The sequence below is a fragment of the Odontesthes bonariensis genome, chromosome 17 (genome assembly GCF_027942865.1).
Source record: "Odontesthes bonariensis isolate fOdoBon6 chromosome 17, fOdoBon6.hap1, whole genome shotgun sequence".
NCBI lineage: Eukaryota > Metazoa > Chordata > Actinopteri > Atheriniformes > Atherinopsidae > Odontesthes > Odontesthes bonariensis.
Window position 1 is genome coordinate 28,951,579 of NC_134522.1, and position 27,233 is coordinate 28,978,811.

Genomic DNA, 27,233 nt, shown 5'->3' on the forward strand with positions numbered 1-27,233 from the left:
TAGATATAAAGACGTTACTTCAGTGTTCGAATTACGGGGGGTACCGGGGGGGTCGACCCCCCGATTGAGACTTGATACCCCCCAAATGGGACTAAATTACACTTTTGGGGGGTACTGAAAAAACTGATCTATTATTAAAATCAGGTGTTGAAAATGTCTTATTACTTAGTATTTTTCAATGTGTACTATGAATAACCAAATAAAATGCGTTTTGGAACACCCCTTCAATGGACTGTACCACCAGCGGGCGTTTCGCATGTTCGCAGGCAGCTCGCGCAGAGTCCAAAACATCGGCAGCACTGAGATACAGGGTTTTGATGCCCGTTAAAATGATGTTTGAGATGCGAGCGCGTGGAATTAAGCTGTCAAGGTGGAGGTTTCCCGTGATTTGTTAAATGAAACTAACAAATCAGACTAATATTATTTCAACTTTAAAAACCACTGAACTTACAAACACTCAAGACAGGTGACCGCCCTTCCCTTTCTCCCATGAGAAAAAAGTTAGCCTAGGACTACATCAGAGGAATTCCATCGAGTCAATATGCACAAGTAGTCTCAGTTCAAAGACAGGCGGACTGCTCTAATCCAGAATACACCAACCAACATACTTGATGTCAGAAAATAAAGTACAAGGCTTATCATGTGTTTAAAGCACAATTGGAATGATATCATTTAACTAAGTTAGAAGAAGGCAAATGGATAGTGTGACTCCACCAAGCAAGAAGCAAGGATAGCTGTGTCGAGCAAGAAGGCAAAAAGGATAGCATGGCCACAAAGAGGTAGGAAAAATGGGATTCCTTTACGTATGTCCGCCGTGACAAATATAGGATTAATCATAATTTAGACTGTGTTTGAAGACATTTCATGTAGCAGCTAGCAGTATACCATGACTACTAGCACCACGGGGCTGTCTGATAGCACTTTTCAATCTCAAGAAAAGCGCACACTGTTTACAGCGGACATTAAAAGCTATGTTGAATTTGGCAGTTGTAGTCTGATAATTTACAGCTTGATTCTGTATGCGTCATTGGGTTCACTTTGCTGATTGACATTTCTTGATTGCGTCTCATGGGCACTACATAATGTAGGCTAGTTGCTAGTTTGCTGGACTTTTGGTAAGCCATACAGCTGTTTGAAGTTGGGTCGTTGCTAGGTTTAGCAACGACCCAACTCTGCATGTGTTGGTTCTGCTCCTGTGCTTGTTGCTAACTGGAAAGTTAGCAACGTCCTGCTGCAGCAACGTGTGTGAGACAAACTTTGGCTTGGTGGTTGAACTTGACAGTGCTGCGTGCAGATTTGAGCTGAATTCACTAGTGTTGTGACGTTCGCGAACGAGCCGGTTCTTTTGAACGGCTCTTTGATATGAATGAAGGGAGCCGAGTCGCGGCGGCGCGGGAGCCGTTCTATTTCTCGTTGTTTTTTTGGTTTTTTTGTTTGTTTTTTTCATGCGTGTTTCACGCAGCTCCCAGGGGACATCTAGTTGCGGATTCCCCCCACATAGGACAACTACGAGTAGGGGGGGTAGGGCGCAGGCAGCTCTCACGTGCCCTTCACATGAGCAGTGAGTGTCTGAGTGAGCACTGACACTTCTGTATGGGGGGGCCTTCGTGGCGCGAAAATAAGCGCCTAAGCGGCGCCACGCCGGCACGCGCACACATAGAACTTGAGGGAAAAGTAATAAAGGAATCTAGTCAGACAGTCAGTCACTCATTGCTCGCAGAAAGGGACAGAAAGGGAAGCAGCCAAATTTGTTTCGAAATGAGCCAGAGAAAGAGGAGCAATATTGGGACCACTTTTCAGCTGAGGGGGATACCAAAGCTTAATGTAACTTATGCATCTTATGTATGATTTCTGCCGCATTCCCAAATGTGTGCAGGACTTTGCGTTTGTGGAGTAACTAGAGACGGTCAAATAGGACTAAGAAAATCTTTTGAGTAACCATGGGTACGAGCGGACATGGCGGAAATTGATTATAAGCCTAAAATACTTAAAATAAAGAGCCAAACGAGCCAGTTTTTTGAACGGCTCTTTGAAAGGAATGAGCCATAAAGAGCCGGATCCCCCAAAAGAGCCATAAATCCCATCTCTAGAATTCACCTGCGCAGCGCGGATTTTGCAGGGTTGCCAGATGATTTCCAAACATGCTCAAACCCCGCCTGGAGGCACTAAATCTAAACTAAACCAGTCTAAACTGAATTCTATTTATTTCTATGGCCATAGAGCCATATACAGATACAGAAAAACTCGCCCAATGCCCATTTTTAACCGCAGACGGTCATCCAAAACAGCCCAATCTCTCAACACGGAGTTTACGGAGTGCTTTGATGTGATCTTCCCGTGAACGTGGTCACTTGATTCATATGAGGCTCTAGCAGGGAGTTTGCAAATGATAACGTATTGTTGTGTTTTACATATCATGATATATTTTTTTTTGGGGGGGGGGTGACGTCATGAATTGATCCGCAAAAAGTCCGCCCCCCCCCCCGAAGCCCGGTGGATAATTTGAACGCTGCGCTACTTGTTTTGTTTGTCTTTTTGCTGTTGGTCATTCACATAGAAAACTCAACATAGAGGACAGCAACAATGGCTCTTGTAAGTAATAACACAAAGTGCATCTAATTTGTTCAGAAAAAAAATGAATAGGTATTAATAGTTTTTTCTTTAATGGGACTTTCCAATGTCACAAATAGGTAACACAATCCCAATGTGTGTCACTAGTGGAGGCTGAAACTAGAGCTACCAATGAATTGCTTAATTAACCTCAGAACCCCATCTAGATGTCTGGTTCTTTTCTTTGTCCGAAAAATTTGTTCGTGCCAAACACTTTGCAAAGGAAACCCACTCTGGCAACTCATCCCATATCTCAAACAAAAAGCACCATAAACGTCCGTTTTCAAAATCATCAACTCACCGGAGTGGTTACTGGTGTGCACTGGTAATCCATATCAAATTTCGTTGCGAAAAGTTGCTTCTGTCGTGTTTTATTTGGCAGCTCGTTCATGCTCGCACTATTTTCTTCGCGGTGGCGGAGTAATATCAACAAACATCCAGTACAAAATGTCAAATAAAACACGACAGAAGAGACTTTTCGCCATGAAATTTGAAAAGGATTACCAGTGCACACCAGTAACTACTCCGGTGAGTTGATGATTTTGAAAACGGACATTTATTGTGCTTTTACGGACCTTGTTGGACATGCGCATGACTTGCCGTTCTGAAGCAGGTTGAGAAGAATCAAAATTAGGCAAATACCGGAGACAGCAGTAAACATCAAAAAAGCGGTGAGGGGGGTTCTAAAACATTGCAGACGACTCAGAAAAGAGGCTTAATGTTGAAAATACCGCAGTTATCCTTTAAGCAGTTGGCAGGCTGGCTTTGCAGGATGGAGCATTTTTATGGACCAATGGACCAATTTCTTTTCAATTTCCACCATTAATTTTCAGTCAGATTAAGTTCTGGTCTGTTTGTCAACATGTATATCTAATTTCCCTTTGGGATTAAAAAAAAAAGATTTTTCAGTTCCAACTCATTGAGTTGACATGTCTTTCCTCAAGAAAGGTTCAAATTTTCTTTGCTCCATGGCAAATTGGATCTTGAAGATGTTTCACCTCTCATCCGAAAGGCTTCTTCAGTTCTGAACTAGATGGTGGGGAGTATCAGTTTACAAGCAGAGAGGGTCGTTACAGTCCCATGTGACACTGAACCCCCCTGTCATCAGAACACTACACCACTGGCAGGAGAGTGTACCTACAAAGGCTGAGCGGAAACAAAAGGAACATCAGCACTCCGAGAAAGCTCTTCAAACCTTCCAAATTGGACCTTTGACAAATCAGCAAAGACAAATGGACCAAACCACACTGGTAGAGAACCTAAGAAGAACAGCAGCAAACATATTCTCATAGAAGTCTCAGAGAAACTTTACAGAAGGATCTTCTTCAACATGACATTCCAGTGCACTTCAAACACCCTCAGACAGAGATTGGTTCACGCAAAGGACAAAACGCCCAAACAAAAACTGAGTGGTGTTGTGTATGCAGTGCAGTACAGCGAGGAGTGTGCGGACCTCTTTATAGAAGAGACCAAACTACAGCTCCACATGCTCAGGGCGCAACATAGGAGAGCCATCTCTTCAGGTCAACAAGTGAATGCACTTCCATAAGTGACTTTTTTTTTTGGAAAGGATTAGACTCTGATCAGTCACAACATTGAAGCCAGCTGTTACAATGCATTGCAAACATGCACCCTGTGCATTCGCATTGATGTTACTCTGGCACTTACATTAACATTATTGCAGACATCTGTGGCAAAATCACTTTCCTGGGCAGTGCAACGTCAGTAGAGTATCAGCACATATTCTCATTCTTACTCAGTTTCTTTGTCATATTGGTCTTTTTATACCTTTTTCTATCATTAGGTAGTGTATCTTTGAAACTCATTTTATCACTCTTCCTTGTTTGATACCTTACTCTCTGCTTGACCATTTTCTATTTCCTTTTCATCAACCTATCTCACACTTGCTTTTGGTTTTTCGGAGTTTTGGCCTCCCTCTACATCTTCCATCTGTTTCCCTGCTGCTACTTCATGGCTTCCCCATTTAGTTTGGAAGAAAAGCTTTTTAGCAAATATTTGTCAGACGTGTCTGTAAAGCCTTCTGAGTAAATACTGGTTCGGCCAGACCAGATCAGTCCACAGAAAGAGGGAGTATAAGAGGGAGGGACCACTGCACAAAAACTAGCTATTCAGAAACAACAGAGACATGGGGTTCACCTTTTTTTCTCTATATAAAAATAAACTTGCAGACTAAACCCCAAACCCCTTAAATTTTCTCACAGATGATTGCAATAAGAATTTAAATTTTAGTGTTAATGCTGGTTCTTTTATTGAAAATGTCTTTTAAAATTTCCTCTCTACTTGCACTTTGACTAAGAATGGTTTCCTCTATTTTGTAATGGCACATACATTGTCTTTCCTTTAGGTCTTATAACTATTCTGCATGTGTCAGTGTGATCATAGAATATTGGTCAAGATGAAAAGTATCAGAGCTGGAATTGAGTACAGTGAATACTATGTTGGAATTGCTTGTGAATCTGCCCAGCAAGAATTGCTTGTGGATTAGGGCTGTGATAGAGAAATAATGACAATATCTATTGAACATTATCAGGAATATTCTATTGATTAATTCAACTTTCATTTTTTTATTCCCCAAAAAACAGTTTAGCAAGTCGGACAAAAATATATAAATATTAAAGCAAATCGGCTGTCAAGTACATGTGTGTCACTTAAAACATGTTGCTCACTCTTATGCAACTGATTTCTGCAACTTTTTGCAAAACGTTAAACACATGCCAAGTAAAAAGAAAAACATTCAACATGTGACTTGTCAGAATCCAAAAGCTGATGTTGAGCACAAGTCAGGAGCTCATATGTATAATAAGATAAGTGTGAAATATTTCTCAGTCAATGTGCTTGACTTTCTTTTGTTGAGGTTGATTATAATGACTATTGTCCTCTGACTGAAAGAGCTGAATTATTGTTCTAGCCTCAGTCTCAAACTGAATTCATCTGTCTCGGTGCTGTCTGCTGCAGTTATTTGGTGCAAAGTAAATATTCCTCAGCGGTTTTGTTGTCGTAGAGAACCTCTTCCTTCATCATAATACACACCTCCTGTTTGAAAAAAGTTGTTTGCAACCATACACGCACACATTCACACACATGCAAGGCTTGTCTTCTTGATCCTGTCTGCATTGCTCTGCATCCCCATCTCCTGTTTAGACAACCAGCCAAGCCAGGAATATGGTAAACTGAAGAAAGTGAGAACAAGAAGATGAAAGACAGAAGTAGATTTGAGTGTGAGTGAGACAGAGACTGCGTGGGTGAAAATGCGTGTGTGCTCACAGGAGAAAGACAGAGAAACAAATCCCATTTCAATGTAATGGTGTTTAATATTTATTGCAAAAATGTAAAGGAAATGCTTTTCAGCAAGCAGGCAGGATTAGCATAAATAGTTCTAGGCTTGGACTTGTTTGGTCCTCATCGCAGAGGAGTAAGGCTGTCCCCTCTATTTTCTGTGGCACACAAATATATGCATATGTTTGCAGGCATGCATGCACACACACATACACTTCTGTACACATGGCTACATGAGCAAATATTCAAATATGCAAACACACATACTGACCTTTGAGTGTGAAAACTCATCAGCATATAGTGATTTATAATAGACACTGCCAATCTTGTTTCTTTTAACATATACATTTTTTTTATTTATTGGACACAGGCCGAAAGGGGGGTTGGCAGAAATTTGGCCGTTGTCATTTATTTTATATATTGTTACTGCTGATCAAGGATCTGTGAGCTGAATTTGACTTTGTGATAATAAACTGTAATGAATGACCCAACTACTGTACAAAGAAGTTTCATTGTTGTTCCCACAATCTCTGTCACAATCGATAATAATGACATTTTACTCACCAAATTAATTGCTGATGTCTATGCCAATATTGATGTTGTAACAACAGAGATGGAAAGGTCAGGAACATGAGTTGTCAGGCTTGTTGGTAAACAAATGAAAGTTTTACTATTTATATAAACCAGTTTGATTGTAAGTAAAAAGTGATGGTAGGTGAATGCATCTAATAATCGAATGCAAGAGGAAAGATTATTCCAAATGCAGGTACAACAATTTGGAGATATTCTTCATGGTTCAAGACGGAATAGGACCGAATTGTTGAAAAGAAATCTAAAGGGTGTCCAGGTGCATTGTGTACTTTATTTTCAAAAGGTCAAAAATTATACCAAATATAGTGGTCCTCTCACTATGACAGTGGATTATTTTTCTGTATGTAAGAGTGACTTATGTTTCCCCTAGCTACTTGATTATCTGCTGGTCATGTTTCTGACCGTGATCTGTTTTATGATGCCAGATTTACAGTTTTAACTATAATTTTTATCAAAAACTGACAGGAATGATTGATTAAAATAATTTAGAGCTTTTCATGCCAGCTACCTTTGCTTATGCTAATTATACTGTTCCCTTCCATTTAGGTTTCCTGCAAACAAGATATGAAAATAAAATACTGTCATTTTGGGCTACCATTCAACATCGGGAGGATGTTCCATGCACTTGAAATCTGTATTCATGGCTATGTTATTGTTTTAGTGCTAGTATTGCGTGTACCTATTTTGACTTAGCCTCTGGCTTGTCTTGTTTCAATTCCATGTCCACCTGCAGTCCCTGTGTTCAGAGATACGAGCCCGACGCCGAGGAGTCTCTTCTGTTCTGAAGTTGTGCCAGAAGCTGCTGCAGCAGAGCAAGGTGAAAAAAGGAAAAGAAAAATTTGATGACATAATGATTTAAGATCATCAGCAGAAACAAATAAAGAGACACGCACAGAATTTTGTTTATTATATGTAATTGATTAGGTAAAATTACCATAATTTTATCGTATTAATCTGTTGAAAATAATGAGAAGAACTTCAGCTGTTACTGCTTCAAATTATAAGACAAGACAATACAAGACATACTTTATTGATCCTGGTAGGGATATTCAGTTGTACTTTTTGTCTTAACTTTATCTTGACTTCAATCTTTCAAACTCAACCAAAGTGGATCAGTTTAATCTAGTGAAAGGTATAACACTGTTATGAATTTCTTAAATTTGTGGTTCATCATATACACTGTCTCTCCAATCCCCACCTCTGGGACAGTCGGGCCCCATGGCTGAGATGGGCCCAGATGCAGAGCAGCATCGAGAGGCCCTGCAGCTGTTGTCAATCAACCTAGAGAGGAGGTGGGAGGCGATCGTAATGCAGACGCTGCAGTGGCAGAACAGACTGAAGAGAGAGCTGGGAGAGCAGCAGGTTAGAGCGCTTTGACATTTATACTTTACATCTGTCATTCTGCACTGCAGGCAGTCAGCTGATGCATGGTTACACTCAGTGAGCATGTCAGTGCTGAATTTGATGCTAAAATGTGCCGTGGAAGACAGATGGTTTTGTGATTGAAGCTACACTCTTTTGGCAAAAGAACAGTCACATTATCATAATGTTTTGTGAAATAAGCATACATTTTTTAACAAAGCAGAAGCTTTCGTATAATTGTATACTGGTTTTGCCTTAGTTGACACCTCATTTAACAAAAGCAACAGCAAAAAGGTGAGAATGGTTATGTAAACACTTTGTTTCAAAATGAGAATATTTTCATAAAGGCCCCAGAAATGCAAAATGCAGCAAGGATACTTGCTGTGCTTTTACAGTGACATGGTATTCCTTCTTTTACAAGCTTATACAATTTCCTGAGGTCTTGATGAAATGTCCATGACATGCTCAAAATACCACAGAGAGAGACTACGGCATCTCCTTTTTCAGCCATTAGTATACACTTTATTTGTTAATTAGGGCCATGGAATGACCCACTTACCTCCATTCTTTCCACTCTTCGTCAAACCTGTTCTCTTTTGATATATGTGGTATTTAATAACCCTTTGACCGAGTTATTTCATTATGAGAAAGTACACAGTAACTGGCCTGAGAGCTCCGACTACACACCAAACTGGTACTTGAAAAATGATCTTGAGTGCTTACATTTTCCTTGTCTGCAGTAAGACCATGGACTGCATGTTGGCTATCAACCCCTCTTTTATACTGAGTCTCGTTACAAGTCTTTGTTTAATAGCCCAAGTTGTTTAAACATGACTTTGCTCTTGTCTTATTTTGGTTATTAATCTTATGGTTACTAATCAGTCTACTTGTTTCCTGTTTTTTGGGGGGTCCCCCTCCCCCCTTGAAATTGTACATCATAAACTCCACCTGGTTTCAAGGCAATTCAAAGAAACGCTCACAATTGATATCCAAATGTATCAGAAAACTGTAAAATATCAAGTAAGGGAAGATATAATGCATGATTTTGTGTCATACTTGGTGAGTAGCAGTTTTTAAAAATTAACTTGTAGTAACTACATGGTATGTTATGGCCCATTTTTGGTACGTAATACATTTACAAAGACATACACAGGCTTTTAAGCCTAAAAAGTCCATGCAATATCCAGAGGGTCAACCCACTTGTCTTTTTTCAGTGAGTCATGCAAGCATGTATGGCACCATGACAGTGCACAGTAAAAAGGTGTGAGAGGAAGAGGACTTGAATGCAGGCTCACTGGCAGGAGGCAGACAGATAAGGACGAATATTAAACTTTATTTTAAAACAAAGCACTGGAAATGAGAGAAAAACCCTATGACACAAAAATCAAAACAACAAAAAAAAAATCTTGTTTGGAACAAAATTGGACTAAGGCCAAGTGGACACACAACAAAACAACAACAACGACCTGAACTGAACTGAACACAGAACTGAGGAAAAGCTGACAAATAAATACTATTGGCAATAACAAACTGGACATAGTTGTGGCACTTGGTAACTGAAACAAGAATAGTAACTATACTTGATAGAAGATGAAAGGAGCTTCCTTATATCTAGTTATAGTTATCATATGAAAAATCATTCATATGGGAGCTGAGCTGCCTTAGCCAGATGAGGTATGGAGAAAGAGTAGTTTTTTCATCAGATGTACCTTGAAAGCATAGAGTTGAAGCAGGCATCATGCGCTTTTAATTGCGATGAGTACATATATGTTACAGCATTAGCATTGATTTGGATACAAGGTAAAATTTTTGGCAGAAATATTCAGGTACACTTACATAAGAATAAAAAACTGCCTCTCTTACTTTATGCCTGAAGGATTGTCATGTCTATAAACTTTATTATATGTTGTCATGCATGATTACAAATACATGTGAAACATTTTATGAAGCATTATAAGTGCATTCTGATGCTCATGAATGTGGGCATAATGTAAAAACCACAAAAAGTTATGGGCCGGTGTGGTCGTCACCAAGAGGTGAGTTGTCTGTTCAATCCCCAGTTACCCCAGATGACATGTTGAAGTGTCCTTGGGTAAGATACTGAACCCCACATTGCCTCCAATGCATTCATTAGTGTGCGCGTGTGTGATACTACATGGCCTGTAACACAGTATAGATTAAGAAGTGATGTGTGAATGTGGCTTGAAGTGGGTTAGTGTTACAGTTTGGGTTTTAAAATACTAAGTAATGAAAATGTTAGTGTTCGATCTCAAACTTTATCCTTTTTGATAAAACTTGTACTTGTTAGCCAAGAATCAACAGACTTAAGGCTGATTTATGGTCGCCTACGGGGGGCCCTCTCCGTCGACGGAGACCCTCCCGGAGACGCTCTCCGTCGCTTGCGTGCGTCGGCCAAAATTCTTATCTATCCGTGGAGGCGACGGAGACCGCAAGGGTTGTGATTGGTCGGCTAACAACATCATTTCCGGAATCACTTTTCTGGTTTAGCTCCTTCCTCTCAGAACAACAACACCGCCATTTTTGAAAGAGCTTACTGTGTGCCGGTCAACATTTGGTCAAAATAATTTGCATTTCAAAATCAATAAACTCCAACAACAGTCTTTCTCTCTCTCGCTCGCCATCGTTCACTGTGAGGAGTGGAACGGAGCCGGAAGGTAAACTATCAATCAACGACTTTCACGATAGACGTTGCGAGATTGGGTTGTATAACGTAGCGACGCCCACTGATCGGGAGGTGAATTGCCTTGCGTATCCGACAGCCCGGTGGAGAAATTCGAAAGGATGGGGAGCTGACGGATAGCGACGGAGAAGCATACTGAGGCCTTTAGTATTTAGATTGGGTGGAGTTTACAGTTTATTTTGTGTATACATTTGTTATAATATCGAGTTTCACAGCCAAACAGATTTAACTGTAATGCAGCTGCCTCAGCCCTCTTATTAGCACCCAATTAAATTTGTGTCCCTTCAAAAATACTTGTACAATAATATGTTCTTATTCTGAGAATGATGAGCAAAAAGAAATGATTATTTTCCATTTGGATATTTGCGCATGTTATCCTGTGGTATGATACTGCACATCACTAAAGCACTGACAGACCTTTGAATGAGCTGAACCTGTTTATTTAGGAATGTTGCAGCTAGTAAGAATCACCCTAATTCTTTAGCACATGTGATGTTGAAGCTCTGACTTTCTCTTTCCTCCTTGCATACAATGTGCAGACGCACGTTTTAGAGTAGAAAACAAATCACAGAGACCAGACACTCTGACCTCGCTGCCTGGCTGGAGAGTAATTTCACTGTTACTGGAGATGGGAGAGGAATAAAGAGAAAAATAAGAAGGGGAGTAGGGGAAAAAAGCGCAGGGGCATATATGTAGGGGATTTAGTTTATAAATGAACACTTCTGCTCAATGATAAGATGATTGTCCTCTCCTGGGTTCTGTGTGTGCATGTTCATGCATTTGAGCATGTATTTTTGAGAGTGTTTGCAAAGGTGTGTGTAAATGACTCGACTTGCTTGTAAACAAATAGATTTTGGTGTGTATATGTCAAACTTTTTTCAACTTTCAATTAGAAATATGCTTTTCTCATGTTAGAGTTATTTTAAGAGTATTGCATTGGCTAGACCAGGGGTCGGCAACCCGCGTGGCTTGGAAAATGAATTTAAAAGTATCCAATTGAAGTGTATTTCATTTGTGTTAGTTTGTTTTTTTGATTGTAATTCTAAATTGGATGATTATTGTGATCTTGAAATATCAAAATAAAAAGATATTGTATTATTTTTAGTCGCTCAAAATATGCGTCACACTCGCCGAAAGCTGGTAGATGCCCTCCAAAACGCTGTGCATTTATCAGGACTTTCAACCCCAGGTAGGCCAAGTATGGAGAAATGTAAGAAAAGAAAAATATCTGAAGAAAATAGAACATTTCGTGATGCCTGGACAGATTCATTACCTTCAACTCGGCGTGTTTTTTTATTATTATTCTTTTAAGAGTTCAAAATGTGTTCATTACATAAATAATATTTAATTTTCTCTGTAGCACTGCATGGATTTCATAAGCAACACACTATAGTTTATACAAAGTGTAAAGGTAAAAAAACAATATCTTCATTTTAGATGTCAAAAAGTATTTGCGGCTCCCAGTGTTTTCTTTTCCGTGGAAACCGGGTCCAAGTGGCTCTTTGAGTGTTAAAGGTTGACGACCCCTGGGCTAGACTAACTTGTTTGTGTAGATAGTCTATGTATGTACCTCAAACCTGAGATTCAAATATACTCGAGCATGCTCGAGATAGTTCATTACAAACTTGAAAGCAAAACACTGCCTTACTGTTTAAACTGAAAGAAACATGAAACCTGTAATGGAGAGTGGCCATATCAGCAAAGAGACCAAAAGTAGGACTAGCATTGTGCAACAAAAAGCATTTTTAAAGCATAGCTAACCCAGCCAGATATTTACCATGTACTTCAAAGTTTATAAGCTAATACACAACAAACAGCCTTATCACTAGTTACCACTTATTAATGGATAGTGACGTTTCAAGTTGCCTTGTTCATATACATTCACTGATTACACCTATTAGTAACTGTACAGATGAATTTAACGTTTCCGAATGGCAAGGATTCAGTGATTCATCTGTCAGCTGGAGATGCAGAGTGAGCTCCAGCTAATAACAGACTCCTTGTTTACATATGTCTTTATCACACAATAAAAGCAATAGCTATCTATTCATTTCCATCCTATTTTTAACTATTAGAGAAGGGAAAAATAAAATTAACAAACATGACATTTTTGTTTATTTTATTGTTCATGCAAAGTATAAAGGAAGGAGTAACCCCTTAGAATTGAATTTCTCTCAATTTCTGAAGCTTTTTTGTTTTTTTCCCAAGAATGGTTGAGTATGGTTGTATGGTTGATACATCATTAGACATATTTACTTGTCTTTGCGGTTAATACGCATGTACTACTAAAAAATAAAACTGATGAAAGATCCTGTTTTATCTTTGGTTTGATTTAAATGAGTGTATCATAAAGCTGCAAGCTGTTGTGTTGGGGACATAGTATATAAAATTATATTATAGAACTATTCTGTGGGTGAAATACATTGTAGAAAAGAGTTATGAGTAACATATGGAGGTTTTAGCAATTACATTCAGAACAACCTGTCAGCTCCTCCACTCTGCATGGAGAGGTGATTTATCTGTGTAGTTCTATTCATTTTGAATCTCACTGGTGACGCTAGGCTCCCTCAGTGCTTTGACAACTGCTGCAGCAGAGAGCCAGCAGAGACTCCTGCAGCAGTAGTAGTTTCAGGAGGAGCACGGCCACATAAATAATCGCCCAGACACTGCTAGATAGCTCCACTCTCCTTGGACCTTCCAGCAGATGCTATGCTAACAAATGGGAGCAGTCAAACCAGAGCTAATGGTGAAAACGTTCTTGTTATCACCTCCCTAAAACACTGCACTGATCCTTTATGTGCACACCCGCACACACACACACACACACGCACACACACCACAACACTTTCACAGAGTATGACTAAGGCAGGGAATTCCAGAGTCTGATTGTGCTCATGTGAAATATTCACAGTAAACAGCATCTGATTCATTTTTTTCATGTTTTCATACACAGATGGTTTTGTTGTCAGAGCATTTTCAGTGACCTGGAATGATATGCTGAAGTAGGTTAAAATCATTGAAATAAAGAGAAGATTTGTCTAAAAGGACATTTAAATTGTTCAGACTTTTATAGAAAAGAACTGGAAGCAACAAGTAACATATTGATCTATAAAATCTTGTCAACTGCATTTAATGTATAAACAAACATGCATCTTTGCATTCCAGGCCTGCAACACATTCCAAAAAGTTATGACAGAAAGCTTTAACCACTTTGTAATATTGCCATTCCCTCTCACAAAACTTAAAATACATTCTGGCGTTGAGGATCCCAGATGTTATTTTGTCTTGTCCTTTTTCAAACATGTCTTTTATGCAATAGTGCTGAGTTGTCAATGTCATCATGTTTTTTGTTTTAAAATTCTCCTATGTTCTCTATTGCAGACAGATCAGGACTGCAGACAGGCCACTCTAATACTACTTTCCTCTTCTTCTACAGCTATGCCATTATAATGTATACTTGTTACTTACTTACTTACTTTTTGTATGGAAATATATGGAGGTTCCCACAAAAAATGTCATCTTGACAGCAGTATATGGTGCTCTAAAATCTGTCTACTTTGTTGTATTGATGCTTCTATCTCAGGTCTAAATGACCCCTGATAAAGCACTTGAAAAAAAAAAAACTTTCATAACTAGGCCATGATTTTGGACTTTTTGCTTTTTGCTTTTTGCTTACTCTGGATAGTCCTTTTCATCTGTGGTTTGGAGTACACAGTGTCCATTTCTTCCAAATAAGATCTGGAATACGGTTTCATCCAACCACAACACACATTTCCAATTCCACTTTCTTTTTTTCCCTTGCACAATACATTTTTACGTGACATTAGTGAATGTGCAACTCATTTTCCACAGTAATCCCCTGCCCATGTGGTTATGGCAGCTTCTGATGAATATTTCTTGATGCAGTGTTGTCTTAGTGATCTAAGATCAAGGATATCTAGCGTAGGCTTGTGTCCTTGATCTTTAAACAATGAAATTCCTTTGAGATTTCTTGAATATTTAATCTTATGCTCTAAAGAGGGATGATTATGCATTTTTTTTCCAATTTTTCTTTGAGAAACATTGTTTTTAAGCAGTTCAATGATTTTCTCATGTATTTGTTGACGAGCTGAAAATCTTTGCCCATCTTTGCTCCTCAGAGGCTGAGCCCTTCATGGATACTCCTTTTGTACCAAATCATATTGATAATTAGGTGTTGACTTCACCTGTCTGAAAAAACTAAATCCTTTTTTAATGTAATTTGAAGCCTGTTTTACAAGACTGACATGCAAAGATTTGTGTACAACTTACAAAATAAATTAAAATGACCATACAAAACATTAAATATCTCAAGTCCATACTGTCAGTAAATAAAAAAATCATAGCAATTTTTGTGTGTGCATTTTTCATTCTGTCCCAGCTATTTTTAATTTGGGTTACAGGTAAGTGTATTAGGTGTGTCCAGCGTATGTATCAGAACCCTTTTTTGCAAGTTTACATTTTACCATCACACATCTTAACAATGTAAATGTTCCTTTAGATACATCTTCTTACTGTATTTAAGTGAAGGATTATGAAAATTCAGCCAATCTAGAAACTATTGAGGCAAACTTGCATGAAATCCTCAGAAAAATAAATATCAATATCTTTTTCTTTTTTCCTTTTTTTTGACTGTTTAAAAAATAGATGTGTTTTTTAAATTACTATTGCTAACAGACACCATCTCTACCATCTAAAAAACACTTGCAGTTCATAAACTGTTGCAAAATTATCGAAAAGGGAACAATTACAGATATAAATTATGTAAAAAAGTTTTTGTGGATCATCAAGTCTTCAATTTGATTGCATTAAGCTGATTGATAGCTTCTCCTCTCAGTGCTGAATGGGTTTTTTAAAGGCATCTGCAGTGCAAAACCCTGTTCAGTCATTACCAACATCAGCATATCAGCATATGAGGAATAAACACAAATCTAATAGAAATTCATCTTGTAGAGCCATATCCACACAAGCTCACTCTCTTTCTCATACACACTCACACACAAACACACGCACACACTCACAACTGAGCTAACTAGTTTATTAGATTAATAGGCTATGAATGGCTAATACAAATTACCCCCCTCTCTTGTTAACGAGACGTGGAGCAATTTGTCTAATTATGTCTGTGGCAGGGAAGATTTCCTGTGTCTAAGCATATTTTTAGACAACCAAGCTTTTTGATTACATATTTACTTCCTTCAGAAGTAGTTTTTTTTTTTAAATTATTCATTGCTTTGTTCCAGAGTTAAATAATTGCTTTTGAGATTTAGGATCAAATGCTTTGGGGTGAGTTGACTTTATTCTCTACTGAATAATCACAGAATATGTTCTGTTGGAGTTGGCTGTCTGTGTATGTCTTTTAAATGAAGATCTTAGTCAAGACCACATTCTCCGCACAAACACAGGAGCACGTTTTGTTTGGTGCCAGATCCAGCAGTTGATAAAACACAACTTAACCCCAACACATTGATTGATTGTATCAATAAAATAACATCACAGATACGAAGTGGATCTTTTGAATTTGAACGTAACATTAAATTGAAGACTTTTTAAGATAATGTTTTTAGCTCTTAATTGCCAGAAATACTTCTCCAGATGGAGTATTCAGAAGTCTTTCAGTCAACACCAAACAGCCCATTTTTATTGTGAAATGTATCTTTATCAACTTTAGAAACAGTGTATAACAGGGACGTTGCTACAGGGGTGTTAGGGGGGGGGGCACTGCCCGCCCCCCCCCCCCCCCCCCAGAAACAAGTCCTGCCCCCCTGAGAAATGCCCTGTCCATCCAAAGAAACCTGGCCAGAAAAAAGGCCACGATTTATTATCTCTGTTTGTGTCTTGCATTGATAGAATAAATGCAGGTTTTGATTTAAAAAAAGCATTTATCTGCAAAGTTTATAGCTTTATTTATTTTTTTAGTTGTAATGGTGCGTTTGCATGCATCATACAAGTTCTACATTTCTTTACAAAAAAAATGTAGAACTGTTAACAAAATTGACGGTCATGATTTATGCTAGTGTGACCATATTTTCATCAGCGCATTGAATTATTACTATTATTATTATTATTTTTATTATTATTATGCTTGAAGTTGTAGTAGTGATTTTCCACCCATTTTTTCAGGTATTGTTTTCTGCCCCCCCACACATGCCATTCTGGTCACACCTCTGGTGTATAAGCATGAACAGCATCTGACATCTTGAAATCTCCTTTATTTTATCTTTTAGACTTTTTTTACAATCCATACTTTTTTCTTGCCTCAACAGTAACCCAGCACAAGTACAACTGGGTTTTTGTTTTTCCTTGCTGCACATTCCAAAAAACGATATTGATAACAACAAGAGCAAGAAAAAACTTTTGACGTTGCAGAATTTAAACCTAAAATATTGGGAGTTCATGCTCATGTTCATGTTCTGTAATATTGGATTTACCATGTTGTATTTGGATTCCTCTTAATAAAGAAATGGACAATTTCTGACATGTTTTCTTTTTTTCTGTTCTTTTATCTGCAGATTTTTGGAAACTCTTTGGAACTGGCTTTAGTGGATCTCCACCAGCTCACCCCAGTGTCAGCTGATCCAGTGGCACAGGCACCGGATGACTCCTGGGAATGGGATGAAACAGATATGACAATCACAGAAGCGGAGCCACAAGAAGTATCAGAGCCTGATCTGACACACAACCTCCCCACAGAACCAAATCGGCCTTCAGACGGTACTCTGTCCAATAGGAATCAAGATCAGAAGATCGGAACTGTCCCGGCCACTCAGTGTCTTGAGATGTCCAGTGTGAGGAGGGGATCCTCTTCAGAGGTTCAACACATTGTGAACTCCCAAACGTTTCCCCCAAACAATAATAACATTTATCAAATTTACAGCCTCCATAATGTTGAATTATACAAGCAGCCTCAGTTTCCTCTCACTCCCTCCTTAATGCATCAAACCAAACCAGGAAAGAGGAAACAGCAACTCCTAAAGAGCTCCAGTAAAGATTCATCATTCTCTTCCATCGAATCTCTCCCTGACCTCGTAGGAGGGTTGACGTCAAACAGCCAACGAGGTGAAAGGATTATTGGATATCAGGATGGGGACAGTGAAGGTGGCAGAGGAAGTGGCCAGTCCAAAAACAGCCGGCGTTCAGATAGTGAGAGTGGGATTGTGAGTGACACAGGAGACACAGAAATAGTAATAACACAGAATGAGAAGAAAGAAAACAAACAGAGACAGCTTGAATCTGTAGTTGGGAATCTGCAAAAAAATAATGTTACCAAGTACAATCAGAGAAGCAAGACCGACGTGAATAAGGTGGAGAAAGGATGGAGAAGGGATGAGTTTAGAGGTGAAACGAAAAGAAGTAGAGAGGAGGAAAAGAAGAGGAGATACAGGAGGGGAGGAGGGGAGGCTGTTGAAATCCTGATTAATGGGCAGGGGATCCTGACACCTGCTGATTCTGACTCTGACTTTGATGTGGGAGAAACTGAGATTCACTCCTCCAAATCTTTCATGTCCCACAGTGATATCAGAGACTTCAACTCTGACCGATATAATTGTTTGGAGACTCCTCGTGCTCTCCTTCATCGGGCATCAAGTCCCATTTTATCTCAGGGTTCATCTCTGGAGTCGCTCCTGGCTAATAGTGTGGAGTTGTTTCCCTCCAAAGACCTGTTGCATCGTAGCACTTCTCTGGAGAGCTGCTTGATTCCAAGCCACAGAAATGACGAGGAGATGGGAGACAGCCTCGTCAGCCTTGGCGAGCTGGAACTGAAGCAGGTCAGAGGAAGTGATGGGGATGAACACAGAGAGGGAAAGAACACTGAAAGTGGACAAGAAGAGCCATCTTCTGGGGAGCTGAGCCGAAGAACTCTTGATCTTCTGAAACGTCTGGAGAACATCCAGAGTCCTCCAAATGCAAAGATGGTCCGCAGTGTTTCTGACATGACACTTCGAAGCAGCTCCCCACAGAAGACCCCACTCCCTGTGTCTCCCTCTCTTGGCGGTCGACACACCCCACTCTCTGGAATTTCATGCACTTCACAGAAAGGACCACCGTCACTGATCAATGAAAGCTCAGCAACAGCATCGCTAACAGAACTGAGTAGCACAGAAGACTCGTCTCTGGGGTCTGAAGATTTTGGCAGGCTTAGGAATGAGCAACACCATTTCTTAGATCCGACCATGGCAGCCAATTCCAACTCAAGTTCTTATCGGAAACATTGTCACAATAACAACAGAGGAGGGCAAAGCATAGACGAAGCAGATGCAGCAAGTCTGAGCATGGTGGTGAATGTCTCTTATACGTCAGCGTGCACAGATGAAGATGAGGACAACAGTGACCTTCTTTCCTCCTCCACACTGACACTTACTGAGGAGGAACTTGGCGTACGGGATGAAGAGAATGGAGAAGAGGAGAGGTTGAGTGGTGCATCTTCTGGTATCGAGGATGATGACGAAGAGGAAGTGGAGGGCTCCTATGTGTTGGGGGTTGAATACATGAAGCAGGAACTACAGAGTTGGATCAGATCTTCGTCCTCCACCTCTAAAACAGAAGCAGGCCTCTGGGACGAGCTGCAGTGTGGGAGCAATCTGTGCTCTTTCACGCCATCCTCTCTGTACAAGGAACAATGCAGTTTTTTAAATTCCTCACCTTCTAAATTGCAAGAAACCAACGCCAAGGGGGGCGGTAGTAAAACAAAAAGAGAGAAGAGAGAAAAGGAAGAGGAGGACAGAAGTAATTCAACAAGAAGCTACATCAGCCAGTTTGCAGATGATGTGGAGAATGGAAATGTAGACCAGAGCTGTTTCAAAACGAAGGACGAAGATGATGAGCTCCTTCGAGAGGAGTCTAGCGTGTTCACTACGAAAGGAGAGTCTCTAAGGGAGTTGTATGTGAACATCCAAACGGGAGAGACAATTCAAGATGTAAGCAACTTGAGAGTAAAAACAGAATCAAATTCAACAGAGCAACTTTGTTCATCACCCTCCTCTGAGCTCCTCCCCTTCCCCTCCAAACGTGCTTCCTCTTTGGTGGGACAGCTGAGGGGAGAGTTGCCCTGTCACAGAACTTCCCTCCCTTCACCCCCCTGCCTCTCGCCGGTTGAGGACTGTAGATCCCACAGTGCATTGCACAACAGCAAACCAGTAGTTGGAGGACGGAAAGCCATTCAAATTCAGGAAAAGTTCAAATTCTCATCTTTTGTTACTGAGGAGGCAAGGAGGGAAGTCAGAGCAAAAAAATTGGCTCTGCCTCCCAAAAGATGGCACAATTCCCACTCCTCCTGCTGTAACCACCGTCCCTCCCACTCTTCCCTCCATCCATGTAATGTAGCTGAAAGCAAGAAAGAGAATGTGCATGACTTTGTTACAGAGATTATTGACATGGCCACAACAGCACTGAAAAGCAAAGAGAACCAGAGTGAAGAACCGAATCAGACTGAGACCAGTGTGTCTGTTCCTGACCAAGGTTCTGCATCACTAGCACAGATCAGAGACAAGGTAGAGTATAAATGTGCACAAATACTCTAATTTAGAAAGTCAGGCACATTTAGACTGTGTTATTATAAAAAGAAAAAAACTTGATATCACAGCAAATTTTCATTTTTCAGAGTTTTTCAGTAGATGTAACAGCCCCTTTTTTTTTTACTGAAAATATCCTGTATATTTTATGGACAAATTAATTCAAAAGGAGCAAAAGTTATCTCACTTAATTTGTTCACTGAGTCGAAGTAATTTAATAAATTGCATCACAGATTAGAACTTTGAGGAACTAATGACAAATTGCTTCAGTAGCAAGTGAAGTAATCACTGAAAAGGCTAAAAGAAATCAGGCAGAGAACTTTAAGAAAAGTGTCTGAGTGTAAAGTTTTAATATGCAAATCAAGATTTAATGGTGTAATTATAGGTGTTATTAAATTACAAAATATCATGAATAACTTATATTTAAAAAAAGTAGGATACTATTGGCAACACAGAATAGAGTTCTTTAAAGCTCTATATTCATAGTGATCCCAAATCTGATTTGAACTGTTCTGTTTTATTCCATTATTAGATTTAACTACAAACCTAGTGAATTCTATCAGAGCAACACAAAATCACAAATTTAATGTATGTGCAAATGCTTTACAATGTGTAAACAATTCATACCCTAAAGTCAGAAAAAAAAACAAAAAAAACAGATGCAGCCAACAAAAAAATTCTTCTTCTTCCTTCAGGTGCTTGAACACTCCCACAGACCTGTCCATCTTCGCAAAGGAGACTTCTACTCTTACCTGTCTCTGTCGTCCCATGACAGTGACTGTGGTGAGGTCAGTCAATGCACTGAGGAGAATGGCTCCACCCCAGTTCCCTACAGCATCCCATCTTATGCCACACCAACACAAGACCTCCACAGCCCTAGCCCTGAGCTGTTTACAAGCATCAAACAGGAAACATCATCCTCTAATTCAGCTCACTTCTACAAATGCTCTTCTCCTCGCCTTGATTCCAAGAACCTCTGCAATCTTGATTTGAAGTCCGCTGGCATCCAAACTATCTGTGCTGCTGTTGGTAGCCATATTGAAGAGTCTACCAGCCCCTGTCTGTCCCCGCCCACCAGCCCTGAAATCAGGGAGGAGGAGACTCTGTTTGCTGTGTGTACAGAGGAAGTTTATTTAGGCCCACCTCTTTGTTACAGCATGGTGCTCACGAAGAAACCACAGCGGTTTCTGTCGAAGCCAAGTCTGGACTCTTCGTTGGTAGGCGGCTATGAGTTGAGTAAAAAGGTACCTCACTTTCCTCGCTCAAATGATAATCTTCAGGGGTTGTCTCAAGATAGGCCTAATCCTATTGCAGGGGACAGTGAGGTTGACCTGTTTCTCTCAAAGCGGGTTGTGCTGGATCAAAACCAGGATTGCCTGCCTTTCCAAGAATCAGCTGACACTGAGAAAATACCGAACTCATTGTCTCCTTTCCCCAAGCCCTGTTACAGCTCATATTCTACCTCCCCACTCTTAACAAGTGACTCCACTTCTCTCCAGGGGCCCAGCTCTAACCCTAAAGACAAACCATCCTCTACCCCTCCCGTGTCTTCTGGTGTGGAGGAAGAGAAGGACCTGCACCTTCACTGTGATGTTGCTGGAGGAGAAGTCGCCGCCGTTGTGAGTGTCAGCACGCCGCAGGAGGAGAAGAGTAGTAATGAGGGGCCTCCTTATCTTAATCCCCGGGCGCGTGTCGCCCTGATAGACTCCTTCGCAGCCGAATGTTTGGCAGATACTAAAACGCTTGAATCCAATATGGGCACCGTAATGACCAAGATAAGTGTCTGCAGCTCCGCGACAAATCCCTCAAAAGAGCCAGCCACCGCCGGCACGCGAATTAATCCCAAAATTAACTGCTCGGCGACGAAAAAGGCAGATAGGGAGGATTGGGAGAGACGCAGAGAGGTAGATACTCAAGGGGGGAAGCAGGAGCAGAAAGGGAAGAAAGGGTGGAGCACCTCGCAGCAGGAAGCAAAGACTGCAGTGGTGAAACAGGTTAGTGTTCCATGTATTTGCCTGATGTGCTATCTCAGGAGGGCATTGATACTGAACTTCACCTCTCTACTCCAGACATTAGTTCAAGGCGAGCCCCTCAGTGGGTATGAATGCAATTAGGCTGCTGTGTGTTTCTCTCATTTCCATTTGTGAAGCCGGACAAAGTAAGAGGTGCTAATATAAAGCTAACCTACACCCTCCTCTCCCCCTTCTATTGCCCCATTTACCCTCTCTCTCCCTCACACATATTGTCATTCTTTTCTTGTTTATTTATTCTGTCATCACTCTTTTGGTGGGTTTTTTTCAGCATCTCTCATACTAATACTCTTTCTTATCTTCATGTCTGTCGTCCACCTCGCGCCACACACACACTGATCTATCTCCATCCACTCACTTCCAGTTAGCATTTCTTCTCCTCACCTCCTTGTTCTCTTGTCCTCGATCAATTTCCTCATTGGTTCTCATCCTTGTGTTATTTGCATACATCTTTCCTCTTTTCTTTTTCTTTTTCCTCTTTCTCCCTCCTTTTCTCTTGTCTTTCTATTCCCCTCCCTCAGGTGTTATTGGAAATGGGGATTTGCTGACTTCTCACTATTTAAGTTAGGTTAAGGTCCATAGAACAATATCTGCATAATTACTATCTGTCAGATTTCATTCGGATTCATCAGCTAAGAGCTTTCCCTTCCCACAGTGATTGTATGAGTGTTGAATTCATTTCATCACTGAATTAGCGTGTTTGTACATGTTTTCCATTACTTCATGCAAATGAGAGGGATGATTTTTACCATGTCTGCAACCTTACTTAGTGTTTTGTTTATCAACTTTTTAAAGAGAAACAGAGCTCAGTTGCAAATAATAATTAATTTTAGGACCAGTGTCTCAGTGGGAGTGTTTAAATTATTCCATACTTTAATTAATTAATTAATTTAATCACTCTGATCTTCTAGTCAAGAGCATATCATTTTCAAAATGTCCCCACTGTGGGATGAATAAAGGTATTCGTACCAGCAGAGACTTTGCATCTCAAGGAAACATTGGGCCTCATGCAAAAACATTTTCGTATTTTTATTCTAAATTTCTCTCACTTTTTTCGTAAGAAGGTCTCATACGAACACGCCACATTCAACAAACTTCAGAAAAAGTGTGTAAATGACCTGCGTAAATGATGAATGCCACCTGTGCATATTTAAGTGCACGCGGATAGTAAATTTGCACACTCCATGCCCAAAATAATACCATACTAGAAATGCACTCAGAGAGTGCAGACCTCCGCCAACCGCCAACCTACCTGTGGATAGCGAGCCATGTATGGACATACGTTCCTGATGTGGGCTACTTGTTCTTTGGCGCTGTCAGCAGAAGAGGCATTCCCTTCTCCCTATTCACTATTGAACAGCAGTGTTCGCCGTTATTAATTATTATTAATATTATTATTATTGTTATTATAATGTTTTGTCGGGAAGCAGTGTTCGCCGTTATTATTACGCTATATGCAGTTATGCACACTGGCTTGCCGTTGCAATCTTTTGTTGTGCTAATTACAGCAAATCCGCGCAATATGCATTCAATCCGCGCACTATGGATTCTGTCTGGCTTTGGCTCTGTTTGGCTGTGGCACCTTGAGGTCGCGCCACCTTGTGGCAGGTCGCAAGATTGCAGCACGAACAGACGAACGAACGAACATCCAGACATCCAGACAAACCAACAGACAAACTCGGGCGATCACATAACCTCCTTGGTGGAGGTAATAAGGCTGCGCTTCCTTTCTCCTGTGCCAGGAAGTGTTGAGTGTTGAGTCATGATCAACTTTACAGGCTCTGAGATTGAAGTTCTGCTTTCAGAGATTTAAAAAGGAAAATTTGTCATTTTTAGTGTCAGGAGGGGAATTACGGGACCTGCTAAAGCGAAGAAATGGGAAGCAATTACGAGTGCTGTTAATTCAGTGTCACCAGTAGTTCGTAATGTCACCGAAATAAAAAATAAATGGTTTGAAAATATGAAAATGGCTTGAAAAAAAAATTCTCAATCTCGTCATGGCCAGGCGCTCGATGACTGCAACTAAAGCCGTGCAATCAGTTGTTGCCTCATCATGGGGTGGTCCATGAGGGGGGTCTTATGGCACCACATCTTCTGGACTGCCTGGGCTGGTTCAGGTAGTAGGAGACATGGCAATTTTGAGCAAATCTGGCATGCCTTCTCTGGGCTATAGAGCAGTTTCCCTCTGTTGTATCAAGACACACCTGGCCTTCAGCTCAGTGCGCTCCACAATGGAACAGCTGCTTTGATGCGTATATGTGTGCAGTCTATTGCTCCAATTATGTTTGGCAGTCCAGCCATGGCATGAAAGTCCCTCTTAATTTGTTCTCGTTTGACAGCGGTGAATTGGAATTTGATGTACCATGGGTGATAAACTGATGAGAGCTCTGATGACCAAGGGGAGCGCACGACTCACAGAGGACTGGGACACACCCGATCTGTCTCCAATCTCCCTCTGAAAGGTTCCAGTGGCCAAACATCCAAGGGTGGTGAAGACCTGGACGTGTGGTGGAATTGGGTTTGATCGGCGTGTTTCTGTCCGGAGTTGTGGCTCTAGCAAGCTGCATATTTGCAGCAGCACAGTCCTTGGCAATCTAAATCGCTATGACAGCCATTTGTCTGTGTCCGCAAGGATATCTACACGGCCTCGGAACACACGCTCTCTGCCAAGAGCCTGGCGCACTAAGGCATCCAAAAGTCAGCCGCTGGTTACACTTCCCATTGACCTTGTTATATAGAGAGTCAAATTAACCTTCAATTAGTGCATAATTTAAGTCAAACAGAATAATGTCAGCATCATTATGGGGTATAATATATATATTTATTTATGTTTGCTTCAAAGTAATTGAATATACAATCCATTAGTCAAGCAAACTTGATTCGAATAACAACGGAGTATTTCACGAAACTCCAGACTTACAACAGGTCTGGATCACTCGTAAATTCTGTTCGTACCTGAAAGAGAACTTATAATACGAAAAAATTGGTGAAAGCGCAAATTCTCTTAAATCACTCATACGCACGACTTAAGAACAAATCTGTTCGTGCGAACAGTTATTGCATGAGGCCCAATGTTCATTATATCCAATGATAATAATGTCAGGAACGGAATGAACAATTTTGATTAAAACAAGGCAAGGTCATTTTATTTATAAAGCACAACTCAACAGTGCTATTTAAAGTGCTTTATAGGGCACAGACATCGGGGATAAAAAGTAAACCTGTTCCGAATTTCTCAACATGCCTGAAAGGTTAATTTGATATCAGAAGATCATAAATGTATTTTGGCCTTCAAACCATTTAAAGCTTTTTATACCAGCAGCAGTATTTTAGAATCAGCTCTTTGATTAACAGAAAGTCAGTGTCGATACCTCAGAACTGGAGTGATATGATCTACTTTTCAGGTCTTAGTAAGGAATCAAGCTGCAGCGTTCTGATCAATCTTTTAGATAGACTAGTAAATACACTGTTTCAATAATCAAGTATACTAAAGATTAATCAGTTTAGTCTCAAAGATTTAACAAGCTGATTCCAGTACAAAGACAAATAAAATTACAGCCTCATAAAACATTGATTATTCTTCTCTGTCTTCTCTTGCCTGTCCCCCTACTTCACTTAAGCCCTATTCGGACGGGACTAGTTTAATGGGGGGACCTAATAATAACCGGGAAATCTAGTCCCGTCCGAACGCGCCATGTCAGTAAAGATAGCGGAGTATGTCGGTAAACTTTGCCGAGAATTCTACCTCCTGTGAAACGGTCCGGAGTATCTACCATAGGTAATACTAATCCCGTGCGAATGCGATCTTCGGTAATAAGTACGGAATATGTCGTCACATCCTTTGAAAGAGAGAAACAATTAGGTGTGTGTGTTTGCAAACATGGAGGTTCTGGATGAAGCGCTGCTTGCAAGCACGCATGGTCGGCGCCATGTCTGTTTACAGATGGGGTTTACGGAAGTGAAATGAAGACGTGCATAGCATCCAGGATGTGACGGTTGTGCGTAACCAACAACTCCTCCCATGTTAGATGAATAGTACAGGGATTTCTTGTACCGTCCGAATTGGTCATTTCTTCTCCCTGGCGTCATCTGGTTAACCAACATTACCATACGTCCCCCCATTGAACTAGTCCCGTCCGAATAGGGCTTTACTCTCTTTCTATTAACTCTTTCTCTCACTGCTAAAACAAAATATTAAAATGGGATGTTGTATCTGTCATTGTTGTACTATGCAGTAGCCTTGATTTAGCCAAACAAGTTTTTGTCTTCTTTCTCTTTTTCATTCATCATTTTTCAACCTTTTCATGTCTTTCTTCTGATCTCCCTGTGTTACTCCATATCTGTTCATTTTTCTGATGATTGCCATTTTACTCTCTCTCAGTTGAGCTCTACATTGGCTGTCAATCATGTGACAAGAGCAGCACAAGTACAGAGTAAAGACACAGTTACCACCCCCATCTCGGGGATAAGGACAGTCAAAGTAAGTTAACATTCAACAAACAATTATGCACCTAATTTCTAACACTGGAGGTGTTTAGACTTTAAAATTGTGTAATTGCTGTATGGAGTTTAGTAGATTGTGTACTACTGTTATTGCATGCTAAAGCAATTACAAAAAGTAAAAGCTCACCCACACAAAGTAAAAGCTGCTGTATCATTTCAACAGAAACAGTTTTTTTTTTATAATTAGTGGTGACTGTAGTGAATGCCAGTGGGCATTAAAAGGAATCTCCAGACTTAACTTTTTCTTTACACTGATGGATTTGAAAAAGCATGTGAAAAAGATGTTCTGGCTTTCATTTTTTTTTCAACAATATATTTATAGAGTTTTGCATATAATAAAAATACAAACATTTATGAACACCCCCAACCCACAACCAAACACTCAGGGTAAAGAGAAGGAGACAAAAATTAAATACAATTAAATACAATTAATTAATTAATACAGGATTTTAAGCCACAGGTGTCCACATTGTAATATGAGATATTTACACAGAAAGATGTTACATCTGAGTATTTTTAAACTTTTAATTAAACGCGTACGGTAACATAAACAAATACATACTGTAAATGTTTGTTTTTGCGAACAGTGCCTATAACATGGCTAGTTAA

General features: G+C 40.1%; 1 protein-coding gene across 3 annotated transcripts in view; it reads left to right on the plus strand.

The window, feature by feature from the left end:
• Positions 1-27,233, plus strand: part of akap6 (A kinase (PRKA) anchor protein 6) — a 302,904-nt gene that overhangs the window by 266,747 nt on the left and 8,924 nt on the right. For 2 of the 3 annotated variants that reach the window (XM_075448839.1, XM_075448840.1), the window contains 5 exons: positions 7,232-7,315; positions 7,708-7,860; positions 17,092-20,070; positions 20,787-22,085; positions 26,503-26,601. In XM_075448839.1, coding sequence (XP_075304954.1) covers positions 7,232-7,315; positions 7,708-7,860; positions 17,092-20,070; positions 20,787-22,085; positions 26,503-26,601 — 4,614 coding nt within the window. The remainder of the gene's footprint in view (positions 1-7,231; positions 7,316-7,707; positions 7,861-17,091; positions 20,071-20,786; positions 22,086-26,502; positions 26,602-27,233) is intronic. The other variant, XM_075448841.1, reaches the window with a different exon arrangement.